Below are 13,308 nucleotides of genomic sequence, written 5' to 3'. Positions count from 1 at the left end.
CATTGAACCATGAGTAAGTACATGGACCAACAAAGTATTGTGTGCTCAGTTCAGTGATAAATGTAAAGATATGCTCACCCCAAAAAATGTTGTTAAGACTATGTGGTTCATGAGAAAGCCAGTTTACTAAACTTGTTGCTTTCGTAATTAAACTCCCCCAGTCTAGTGTTCATTTGCATTTTGAACTTGCTTAGCTGTACATCGTGGCCTGGAGGGTTATTCCAAATATTTATCAGCTTTTCAGTATTAAAAAAGAAGTCTATATATTTATAAATAATATATATTTATCAAGTAAGTTGATTTCAAAATTACTGCTTGCAAATTTAAACAAATGCAGAGGACACTCAGGAGAGCTCATACCTCTGCCATGCTATGTTAACTCACCATTTTATAACTATGTATCTCTTTGTTTGAGTAATTTCCATGCCTGGTTCATGTTGTATAACTACGAAGCTGAAAAAAGAGGTCTCTATTAAATACTTCCGTCTCACTGGGGGTTTCAGACCAACCCACATCCCAAGCTTGAATCATTTAATTCCTACAGTACAGAAGGACACCATTTGGCCCATCGAGCCTGCACCAACAAGAATCCCACCCGACTCCCGTAACCCCACATATTTACCATGCTGATGTCCCCAAAACTAGGGTCAATTTAGCATAGCCAATTAACCTAACCCGCACATCTTTGGTGTGTGGAAGGAAACAGGAACACCCAGAGGAAACATGGGGAGAACATGCAAATTCCACATAGACAGTGGCCCAAGCCAACAATCAAACCCAGGCCCCTGGCACTGTGAGGCAGTAATGTGAACCATTGTGCCATCGTGCAGCTTGCTTTGAAAGCTCTGCTCACAATTTAACAGCTGTCAGAAATTTCACCCCAGTAGTTGAGACAATCCGTAACATTTTAAAAGAAATCAGTTTGCCCTATCTCCCAATGTTTATGGATCCTTCAAAAGATTTCATGATCCAGCTGTATCTTTGCTAATCAGTAACCTTGGGCCACACCATATCCCTGTACCAAATTTTGTTGAAATCCATCCATTATTTTTTGAGGTATTGTTTACAGTTAAATAGACTGACAAATGGATGAAAACATGACGTCTGTCCACCCTCAGTGGCAGAGATAATTAATGCCCTATGGTCTTGATTTACCCTGAAGCAATATAGATACAGTTGAATATTTTATGCACCTTGATCGGGTGCCTTCTCAGCAGCAAAATTTGACTTTCTCTCATCTCTCCATGCAGCTTGCACTCTTGCCTTGCTGAAGATTTATATTCTGATCTGAAGGGATAGAAAATAAAGATTCAATGGGTTAGGAAAATAGGCAAAATTATCAGACTAATTGTGGATTGTATTTGGCATTTTTGAAGTTTTCAGAGTTTAAGAGTTGATTTTTTTTTTGTATTTTCATTTGCAGATGTGAAAGGTCCCCCAACACACAGGCTGTCATGTGGCCAATCTCCATACACAGAAACAACCTGGGATCAGAAATATTGCATGCTGACTGACAGCCAGATGATCCTTCTGAACAAGGAAGAGGAGGTAGAATTGAGTTAATACACCCATAATAAGTCATGACGTATGCATTGCTGATATTTGCAGAAGATGAGCAAAAAAAATGTTCACTTCTGGAGGGAGAGCCTCCACTTTTCAATGTACACTGTTCCAGAAAAGGTTGAATCTGGCGGAATATGGCCAAACTGCTTTGAATAACAGATTTTTGAAGCAATACATTTACATCAGCTGACCCTTTTCCCACTCCTTCACTGCAAATCCATTCCATTCCCATCCAACCAGAACACAACGCTTTAATTGAAACACTTCTCAAACCTTTACATTTTGAGATGGACACTGGAAAATAAATAAGATGGAATGATGAATAATGATAGTCCTTGATTAAGAAGTGGAGTATGTGCGATATTATTTGCTAGATTGTTGCCCTTCAAATAAATTGGGTATTCATGAAGAATTGTGTGTGGAGGATGTGAGCAAATTCTCTTTATTGCATTTTACTGACTAATAATTAAAAATAATTAATTGGTAGAAGTGAAAATTATTTAGTTTGAGACTCCTCGCTTTGAATTACAGAAGTATGCTTTGAATAGTTGGAGAAGTCCATTCTGTGCAACCTCAGTATCATTCGATCATAGAGTGGCAGTAAATACCCATGCATTCACATTTTGAATCGTGTTGTTAGAGTGGAACAGCAAGTTTAAGATCACTTGTTTCACTGCAATGAAGAGGTCTGTTTTTTTGAGATAAGACTTCTGAATTGATCAGTCAGCTTTTATCCTGAGTGTTGAAATTCATTTTCGACCTTTAGAGTTAGTGCACTGATACAACCGAATGTCCTTTTTCAAATAACTGCAGACAGTGTTTCTGATGTGAGTTTGTTATCCTTGGTTGCAGGCATTAATCAATAAATAAATTTGAGTTGACCATTTGCTCAATAGTTATTGTTATACACAATATTCAGTGGGGGAAAAAAAATTAGAATTTTCCTTGCTGGTCTGCAGAATTCAATACATTTATACTCAGTTTCCACTGATGCACAGCTCAGGTGCTTATCAAAACTGATAGGTGCCATATCACTATAGAAAGTGAGCATGTAGTTATGTAAATTATTCACTGAATGAACCTAATTGGAGAACTGCAACAGAGGATGTGATGTGCAAAAAAGCCTCAATGATTGCCAGTGATGTTGAAGTTCCTGGTGATGTGTGAAGGAAGGTCAAACCAGAATATAACCTACTCGTGTTATAGCAGAGCACTGCACCACATTTATATTAAGCTCTCCCATCCCTCCTGTATTTACTTGAGCAGTTCCATCTAAAGTACTCTTATGAGATTTTAGTAGACTATATGTATGGGAAAATCATGGCATGGCCACTGCCTTTGAGGGTATTCACAGCTTCTTGGAGGTGGAGAGGTCTCTTTGTATTTATGCAGAATTGTAAGGTAACATGCAAACGATTGATGGTGATGAGTTGCAGATATTATTGTTTGCATATTTTGGTCACACTGAAAGATGTCAGAATTGACGAAGGATCATCTAGACTCGAAACATTCGCTCTATTCTCTCTCCACAGATGCTGTCAGATCTGCTGAGATTTTTCAGATTCTCTGTTTTTAGGGGGTAGTAGTTAAGCTTCAAAAGGTCATATATGTGATGAAAATTAATGTTAGCTTCAGAAGAGGTGGGTTAAATGAGTTCAGCCTGGTGGAGAAAAATATGAAAAGCATCTCATATCTGACATGTTTAATGAACAAAGAAAATTACATCAACCATGCTGCCCAACTGAACTAAAACCCCCTACCCTTCCGGGGACCATATACCTCTATTCCTTTCCTATTCATGTATTTGTCCTTAAAACTTACTATCGTATCTGCTTCCGCTACCTCCACTGGCAGCGAGTTCCAAACACCCTCTACCCTCTGTGTAAAAGAAAATAATTGCCTCGTACATTTCCTTTAAACCTTGCCCCTCGCACCTTAAATCTCTGCCCCTTAGTAATTGACTCTTCCACCCTGGGAGAAAGCTTCTGACTGTCCATGCCTCACAATCTTGTTGACTTCTATCAGGTCGTTCCTCAACCTCCGTCATTCCAGTGAGAACAAACCAAATCTGTCCAACCTCATAGCTAACACTCTCCATACCAGGCAACTTCCTGATAAATCTTTTTTGTACCCTCTTCAAAGCCTCCACATCTTTCAGGTAGTGTAGCGAACAGGATTGAACACTATATTCCAAATGTGGCCTAACTAAGGTTCTATAAAGCTGAACATGACTTGCCAATTTTTTTTATACACTGCCCCGGCTGATGAAGGCAAGCGTGCTGTATGCCTTGACTACTTTCTCCACCTGTGTTGTCACTTTCAGTGACTTGTGTACCTGTACACCCAGATTCTTTTGCCTATCAATCGTCTTAAGGGTTCTACCATTTGCTGTATATTTCCTGTCTGTATTAGACCTTCCAATATGCATCTATATATGCATTCCAATATGCATTTATATAGATGATCTGGAGGAGGGGGCTGAGTGTAGGGTGACAAAATTTGCTGATGACACGAAGATGAGTGGAAAAGCAAATTGCGTGGAGAGTGTGGAAAGTCTGCAGAGGGATCTGGATAGGCTGAGTGTGTGGGCGATGGAGTATAATGTTGGCAAGTGCGAGGTTATCCACTTTGGCAGAAATAATAGTAGGAGGGATTATTATTTAAAAGGCGAAAAGCTGCAGCATGCTACGGTGCAGAGGGACCTGGGGTTCCTTGTGCACGAGTCGCAAAAACCCAGTCTGCAGGTGCAACAGGTGATCAAGAAGGCGAATGGAATGTTGGCCTTTATAGCGAGGGGGATGGAATATAAAAGTAGGGAGGTCTTGCTGCAACTGTACAGGGTACTGGTAAGGCCACAGCTGGAGTACTGTGTGCAGTTTTGGTCGCTACACTTGAGGAAGGATATATTGGCCTTGGAGGGAGTGCAGAGGAGGTTCACTAGGCTGATACTGGAGATGAGGGGGTTGGACTATGAAGAGACACTAAATAGACTGGGTCTGTTCTCATTGGAGTTTAGAAGGATGAGGGGGGGTTTTATAGAGACGTTTAAGATAATGAAGGGGATGGACAGGATAAAGGTAGAGAGATTCTTCCCGCTTAGAAAGGATAGCAGAACGAGAGGGCACAGCCTCAAGATAAGCGGGGGGGAGTTTAGATCGGAGTTGAGGAGGAACAACTTCACTCATAGGGTGGTGAATCTCTGGAATTCTCTGCCCATTGAAGTGGTGGAGGCTACCTTGCTAAATATATTTAAGTCACGGGTAGATAGGTTTTTGATAGACAAGGGAATTAAGGGTTATGGGGAGAAAGCGGGAAAGTGGAACTGAGCCACTTCAGATCAGCCATGATCTTACTGAATGGCGGGGCAGGCTCGAAGGGCTAGATGGCCTACTCCTGCTCCTATTTCTTATGTTCTTATCACCTCACATTTGTCCAGATTAAACTCCACCTGCCATCTCTCTGCTCAAGCCTCCAACTGATCTATATCCTGCTGTATCCTTTGATGATCGCTATCCGCAAATCCACCAATCTTTGTGTCATCCACAAACTAACTTATTAATCCAGTTACATTTTCCTCCAAATTATTTATATATATTACAAACAGCAAAGGTCCCAGCACTGATCCCTGAGGAATGCCATTTGTCACAGTTTTTCATTCAGAAATGCACCCTTCCACTGCTACCTTCTGTCTTCTATGATTAAGCCAGTTCTGTATTCACCTCGCCAGCTTGCCTCTGATCCCATGTGACTTCACCTTCTCTACCAGTCTACCATGAGGGACTTGTCAAAGGCCTTGCTGAAATTGATGTAGACAACATCTACTGCCCTATCCTCAATCATCTTTGTCACTTCCCTGAAAAACTCAATCAAGATAGTGAGGCGTGACCTCCCCTTCACAAAACCATGTTGCCTCTTGCTATACTTCCACTTATTCCCAAATGGGAGTAAATCCTGTCTCAAAGAGTCCTCTCCAATAATTTTCCTACCACTGATGAAAGGCTCACTGGCCTGTAATTACCTGGATTATCCTTGCTACCCTTAAATAAAGCAACAACGTTGGCAATTCTCCAATCCTCTGGGACCTCCCCTGTGCAATAAGAAGTCTCACAATACCAGGTTAAAGTCCAACAGGTTTATTTTGTAGCACAAGCTTTCAGAGCACTACTCCTTCATCAGGTAAATGGGAGTTCTTTTCACAAACAGGACATATAAAGACACAAACTCAATTTACAAAATAATGGTTGGAATGTGAGTCTTTACAGGTAATCAAGCCTTAAAAGGTACAGACAATGTGAGTGGAGAGAGGGTTAAGCACAGGTTAAAGAGTATTGTCTCCAGCCAGGACAGTTGGTGAGATTTTGCAAGCCAAGGCAAGTTGTGGGGGAAGGCTAGTCTTGGGGATTACAGTTAGTCTTGGGGTTGATATGAACCCAAGATCCCGGTTGAGGCCATCCTTGTGTACAGAACTTGGCTATCAGTTTCTGCTCAGCGATTCTGCATTGTTGTATGTCATGAAGACTGCCTTGGAGAACGCTTACCTGAAGATCAGAGGCTGAATGCCCATGACTGCTGAAGTGTTCCCCAACAGGAAGAGAACACTCTTGCCTGGTGATTGTCGAGCAGTGTTCATTCATCCGTTGTCATAGTGTCTGCATGGATCAGAACTTCCCACTCATCTGACGAAGGGACAGAACCCCGAAAGCTAATGGCGTTTGCTACCAAATAAACCTGTTGGACTTTAACCTGGCATTGTGAGACTTCTTACTGTTTTTACACCAATCCAACGCCAGCATCTGCACATCAAGTTGGTGGAGGCAGATTCATTCATGGCTTTCAAAAAATAATTGGATGAGCACCTGAAGAGAAGAAATTTGCAGGGCTGCAGGTGTGTGCGACTTGCTGAGTAATTGTTAGAGGGATCTAGCACAGACATGATGGGCTGAATGTTGGGATTCATACTATCTTCACAACAGAAGCAGATGAAGTGATGGTTCCACGAAAAGATGAGAGAAATTGCGGATAGGATAGTAATGGGATAGGGAAGATGTGCTGAACAGATATGCATTACAAAAATAACTAATTCATTTGGTTTGGGTGAAGTGCATCTCATGTTGCTAAAAGAAGCAAAGGTAGAAGATGCAGAAGCATTGATTACCCTCTTGTAATTCTTATTGGGTATGAAAGATGTGTCGAAGAACTGGACGGTTGCTAATGTTATATACCTATTCAAGAAAATGGAGAGGGCTAAACGTCTAGAGGCCAGTCAACCTAACAAGAACAGATCAAGAAGTTACTGTAAATTATGATGTGAAACAAAATAAACGTTCATTTTGAAAATTAATAATTAATTAATCAAGGAGGATCAGCGCATTAAAGTCATGTCAGGTTAATTTATTATATTAGTTGATGAGGTAACAGAGAAAGCTAATCAAGGTAATGCAATAAATGTTGAATATAGGGACTTTACAAAGGCATTTGACCAATTTGCACCCCGGAAGTTTATTAAGCAGAGAGAAACCTATGAAATGAAAGGAAAATGACAGTAGGAATATGTCACTGACTGAGTGACAAGAAGCAAAGGTGGATAATTTTCAGAGTGGGAGTCGTGTTTCACAAATGCCAATTACAGGTCCATTATTCTCCTGTTTTTATAAACCAACTAGACTCGTGGGTTAAGGAGTAACATTATGAAGCATTCATAGGATAAATTGATCAGTGAGCTAAGTAACAAATAGATTACTTGGATTTATACTCAGGAAAATAATATAAAGCCAAGGTATCATGCTGGAATTTTATAAACCACTGGATAAACTTCTGCTGAAATATCTTGGGCATATTGAAGCAAGATAGTTCAGCAAAGCTGTAAAGGTCTTGAAAAGAGAAGACTCATGAAGTTTGCCAGGATGTTACCAAGAATGCAAATCGAGGTTTCCAAAATGAGATGTTTTGACAGGATGGAGATCAAGTATTTTGTTTGACAGATGGTTCAATAAACAGAGGTCATAGATTTAAAATCATTGGCGAAAGATCCAGAGGGAAGGTGAGGAGAAATCTTTTCACCAGAGTTTCTGGTGTCCTGTCTGCTCTCGCTGAAAAGATGCTGGACGCTGATTTCCTTAAAAGCTTGAAAAGGGAGTTGGACAGATCATGAGGATGTGAAAATGTGATAGAACACTACAGAACAAACAGGCCCTTTGGCCCACAAGTTGCGCTGATCATATCCATACCTACCAGGCCATAGAACTATCTGTAACTCCCAACCCCATTAAATCCCATGTACTCATCCAGAAGTCTTTTAAAAGACCCCAGCAAGTTCGCCTCCACCACCACCGACGGCAGCCGATTCCACTCACTCACCACCCTCTGAGCGAAAAACTTACCCCTGACATCCCCTCTGTACCTGCTCCCCAGCACCTTAAACCTGTGTCCTCTCGTGGTGACCATTTCAGCCCTGGGAATTAGCCTCTGAGAATCCACCCTATCGATCCCTCTCAACATTTTATAAACCTCTACCAGGTCGGCTCTCAACCTTCGTCTCTCCAGGGAGAAGAGCCCTAGCTCCCTCAACCTATCTTCATAAGGCATGCCTCCCGATCCAGGCAACATCCTTGTAAATCTCCTCTGCACCCTCTCAATAGCTTTCACATCCTTCCTGTAGTGAGGCAACCAGAACTGCGCACAGTGCTCCAAGTGGGGCCTGACAAGGGTCTTATAAAGTTGCAGCATTACCTCACAACTCCTAAATGCAATCCCTCAATTAATGAAGACGAGCACACCATACGCCTTCTTGACCACATCCTCCACCTGTGAGGCCGATTTAAGAGTCCTATGGACCCGGACCCCAAGGTCCTTCTGCTCCTCAACACTGCTAAGAGTCCTACCCTTGATATTATACTCCTTCATCCCATTGGACTTGCCAGAATGGACCACCACACATATATCTGCGTTGAAGTCTATCTGCCGCTTCTCCGCCCAGTCTTGCATCCAATCTGTGTCACGCTGCAACTTCTGACATCCCTCCAGACTGACCACGACACTGCCAACATTCGTGTCATTGGCGAACTTACTAACCCATCCCTCCACTTCCTCATCCAGGTCATTTATGAAAATAACAAACAGCAAGGGTCCTCGAACAGATCCCTGGGGCATTCCACTGGTGACCGACCTCCATGCAGAAAAAGACCCATCCACAACCACTCTCTGCCTTCTGCAGGCAAGCCAGTTCTGGATCCACAAGGCAACAGCCCCTTGGATCCTATGCCCTCTCACCTCAAGGGACCTTATCAAACGCCTTGCTGAAGTCATGTAAACCACATCCACCGCTCTTCCTTCGTCAATGTGTTCAGTCACATTTTCAAAGAGCTCAACTAGGCTCGTAAGGCACAACCCGCCCTTGACAAAGCCGTGCTGACTATTTCTAACCATACTAAACTTCCCTAAATGCTCATAAATCCTGTCCCTCAGAATCCTCTCCATCAACTTACCAACCATTGAGGTCAGACTCACCAGTCAGTAATTTCCCGGGTTATCCCCGTTCCCTTTCTTGACAATAGGAACCACATCCGCAATCCTCCAGAACCTCTCTCGCCTCCATCAACGATGCAGAGATCATCGCCAGGGGCTCTGCAATCTTTTCCCTCACCTCCCACAGTAACCTGTGGTACATCCCATCTGGTCCCGGTGACTTATCTATCTTTTAGAAATTTAGAAATTCCAACACATCCTTTTTCTTAACGTCCACATACTCAATTTTTTCAGTCCTCCGCAAACCTGCAGTACAGCCTCCCAGATCTTTTTCCACTGTGAATACCGAGGCAAAGTATTCATTGAGCGCCTCTGCAATTTCTTCTGGTTCCACACAGACTTTTCCCCCTTCACCTTTTATAGATCCAATCCCTTCACTTCTCATCCTTTTACTCTTCACATATTAGTAGAAGCCTTGGGATTCTCCTTAATCTTACCCGCCAAGGCCTTCTCATGACCCCTTCTGGCTCTCCTAATTTCCTTTTTAAGCTCCATTCTACAAACCGTATTCACCTCTAGGTCCTTAACATCTCCTAGTTCTTTGAACCTTTTGTATGCCTTTCTTTTGTTCCTGACTAGGTTCATCACAACCTCCGTGCACCGCGGTTCCCGCGACCTACCAAAACCTCCCTGTCTCATCGGAACGTTGTCGTGCAGAGCTCCAGACAAACATTCCATGAAAATCCGCCACCTTCCTTCAGTACTCTTCCCTAAGAACACCTCTTTCCAGTTTACTTGTCCAATTTTCTGCCTGATGTCTTCATATTTCCCCTTACTCCAGATAAACACCTTCCTAGCTTGCCTGATCCTATCTCTTTCCAATTGCTATTGTGAAGGAGATAGAATTATGATCGCCATCCCCGAGATGCTCTCCCACTGAGAGATCTGACACCTGTACTGGTTCATTAGCCAGCACCAGGTCAAGTACAGCCTCTCCTTTCGTAGGCTTATCCACATACTGTGTCAGGAAACCCTCCTGAACACACCTAACAAACTCCTCCCCATCCAAACCCCTTACCCTCAGGATATTCCAGTCGATGTTTGGGAAATTGAAGTCTCCCATCACGACAACTCTGTTATTAATACATCTCTGTAGGATCTGTTTCCCTATCTGCACCTCAACTTCACTGTCACTATTGGGCGGCCTATAGAAAACACCCTGCAAAGTTATCGACCCCTTGCTGTTCTGTACTTCCACCCACAGAGATTCCGTAGACAGTCCCTCCACGGCATCAATCTTCTCTACAACCGTGACACTGTCCCTGATTAACAGTGCCACTCCGCCACCTCTTTTGCCTCCCTCCCTGTCCTTCCTGAAACATCTGAATCCCGGCACTTGAAGTACCCAGTCCTGTGCCTGAGACATCCAAGTCTCCGTAATGGCCACCACGTCACATTCCCGAGCAACAATCCATGCCCTAAGCTCATCTACTTTATTCACTACACTCCTGGCGTTAAAATAGACACACCTCAGACCCTCGGTCTGGGCGCTTCCCTTCTCCATCACCCGTCTAATCTCCCTCTCATACTGTCTACAGTCCTTCTCTACTTGGGAAGTAACCTCCCTGCTCTGTCACCTCATCTCGATTCCCTCCCCCCCCAACCTTTCTAGTTTTTGGCTGAGAATCCCCTTATTTTCCTCTTTAATCATATGCAGCAGGGTCTGTTGAACTGCAGCTTCTTGGGCGGCATTCTAAAACAGATTTTATAAAATGTTTGCAATAAAACAGATTCCAAACTATGAATTTTCACTTAAAATTGTTTCAGCAAAATGTTCCTTGAACCATTTAATTAAGTAAGATGAATTAAATTTAGTCCCTGCTTGTATTTATCTTTCTCAAACACTTCAAATGATTCCAGTATTAATTATCACTATCGTTCTGCTGATTTAATTCTTTCAGCTCCAATCCCGCAGTATTTGATCTCAAAGACTTGAAGAATTCAGAAATCTGTTCTCCCGATCACACACTCAGTAAATGCCTCGACAGAGGCTCCCCTGCAGCTGTCAGCCTAACTCTGAGTGAGGTGCTGGCTCCACTCGCAGCTGCACTGGCCTCGCGGCAGCCTCGCACTCCAACCGCCCCGCCTTGCACCTTGTGGCAGGGTTTTATGGACAACAAGCAAGGATAAGTGCTCTTTCAAATGAATACAAATGTCTTTCTTGGTTCTAAATTCGGTAAATGTACATCCAAACATTTTACTATGCAGGGTTGACTCAAAATTTGACTTAATTCACACATTTTGGGGATTCTGATTCCCTTACCTGGCTTCATCAGCTTGCTGGAAAACAGTATGAAACTGAATGCCATATTGAAAGTCCAAATTCTGTGCCATTCGTGGGCTCGAAAGTATTGTCCGGGCTCACTAATGTTTCCTGCTGGGAGGGGTTTTCACCAATGGGGATTTGAGCTGGTCCCCATCAATGGGAACCCCGCGTGATAGCCTTGCTGATGGGGACAGAGGCCATTGACGCCCCTCCATGGGAGGTCAGAGACGTTGGGTGGGGCGAGGAGGGGACATTGGGCTGGCCTGGAGAGGTCTATGAGGCTGGTGATCAGGGGATGAAGGGGTCAGAAGGCCAGTGATGGGGAGGTGCGGGGCTGGCTGGCAACTGGGGGTGGTGGGGACACTGCGCATGTGCCAATCTCCACTCTGACAGATCGCCGCATGGGCAGTGACCTGCTCAGTACAATGCTGCCAGCCTATTGGGCGGGAGTAGAGCCCACCCACCACTTCCCAGGGTGAATCATGCAAGGGCACTCAGTGTCGGAGATTCATTCTGGAAAGTAGGCTTAAAAAAACAGTGGGCTTTACTCCCTTTTCCTGGGAACTTCAAATTTTTTTGGGAGAATCCTGGCTGCTATATTTACAATTATAATTGCTGGACAAACTAGACTCCAACCGACAAACTGAATGCTCCAAAAAAATGTGGAATGTTTACCCTTAGTGCCATTTGCTCATTCCTCAAGAGTAATCTGTTGAAATTCTTACCTCAGTTTAAAAAATTCTTCAGAAGATTAGATAATGTAGCTTGCACATTGTCCTTTTGCTTCTGACATTGGCTTTGAGTGGTGCTCAGATTAGGACAGTAAGGATTGACTATGAACTAAATGAGACGAGTTGGGACACCTTGACTTTGCATTTGACCTGGGAATCTCTTGCTGTCCAAAATGGAAAAATTTCCAACACTAACATCTCTTGTTATAATGCCAATGAAAGGTTGAGTGAACTTGTACCTCAGATTTCTCCTGAACTGCACTAGGATAGGAGAAAGTAACCAGGCGAATTGTCAGCCAGCCACTTCTAATGATGACCTGAGACAAACAATTGATTGAAGTTTTGGATTGTGTGAACTCCGCCCTCTCGACCACAGATCATGCATGAGATGGGAAGTCTATGGATTGGCAGGGAACTTACATCCTTCAATTCCCACGGCTTTCTTCTGTTACCCCTTTCAACATTTGTTTGAGCGATGGTATGGGTGATGAACCACGGTAAGGGTTTAGTCCATTGTGATTTCTTTGAAGAAAACTAACATGTTAATTTTGCAATAAAGTAAGTCTGTAGTGACTGCTGCTTTACTTGCAGTTGTGGGGATGCAGAGATGAGAGCCACAAATATCTAAACCATGCCAGGGTGATGACAAATGTTGCACGAATATTTTGGTTGAAAGTCAAACGTTATTCAGACAAATATTAATACATTCAGCATTGCAGGCAAGAAGGACACAAGCATATGTGACTGCCTAGGTTTCATCATATGGGGCTAGAACCTGACACGGACATTATTATACCAGCCTTTCTCCATGCTGTAAGCTTTTATAGTTCAGTGAAGAACTGAGTAAATGTTCTACGTGATAGATTTGACAATTACCAAACTGCTGAGGAGTTCACTTGTGAAAAATAGAGTCACTCTTGCATGTTGCTGAAAGTAACCAAATCGTAAATGACTTTTGGTGTCCCCTGATCATATTCTGTTTTGTTAGTGAAAACGGTTTTAATGATAGTGTGTTTTAAGTGTAGAGCTAATAGGGGAGATGGGTGAGGTTAGTCACTGTGAGACCCCACCCTTGTGACTAAAGATTTAACTGTTTAAAATCTAAATGTGAATCTGTTCAAGGCTGCGGCTATTCAAAACAAGAAGAGCTGACAAAATGTGAAAAGTGAAAAAATTGATTATTATGCTTTGAGGCAATGATGTGATGGGTCTGAACCTTCCAAT

The 13,308-nt window shown here is 42.9% G+C and overlaps 1 protein-coding gene across 7 annotated transcripts in view; it reads left to right on the top strand.

Moving 5' to 3' along the window:
- The window catches only part of rasal2 (RAS protein activator like 2), a 388,464-nt gene that overhangs the window by 174,503 nt on the left and 200,653 nt on the right, over positions 1-13,308 (top strand). For all 7 annotated transcript variants that reach the window (XM_080195958.1, XM_080195961.1, XM_080195959.1 and 4 more), the window contains exon 2: positions 1,424-1,548. In XM_080195958.1, the coding sequence (XP_080052084.1) occupies positions 1,424-1,548 (125 nt within the window). The remainder of the gene's footprint in view (positions 1-1,423; positions 1,549-13,308) is intronic.

The sequence above is a fragment of the Carcharhinus amblyrhynchos genome, chromosome 9 (assembly GCF_965287045.1).
Source record: "Carcharhinus amblyrhynchos chromosome 9, sCarAmb.v2.hapA, whole genome shotgun sequence".
NCBI lineage: Eukaryota > Metazoa > Chordata > Chondrichthyes > Carcharhiniformes > Carcharhinidae > Carcharhinus > Carcharhinus amblyrhynchos.
This window is presented reverse-complemented; position numbering and strand designations above follow the sequence as displayed.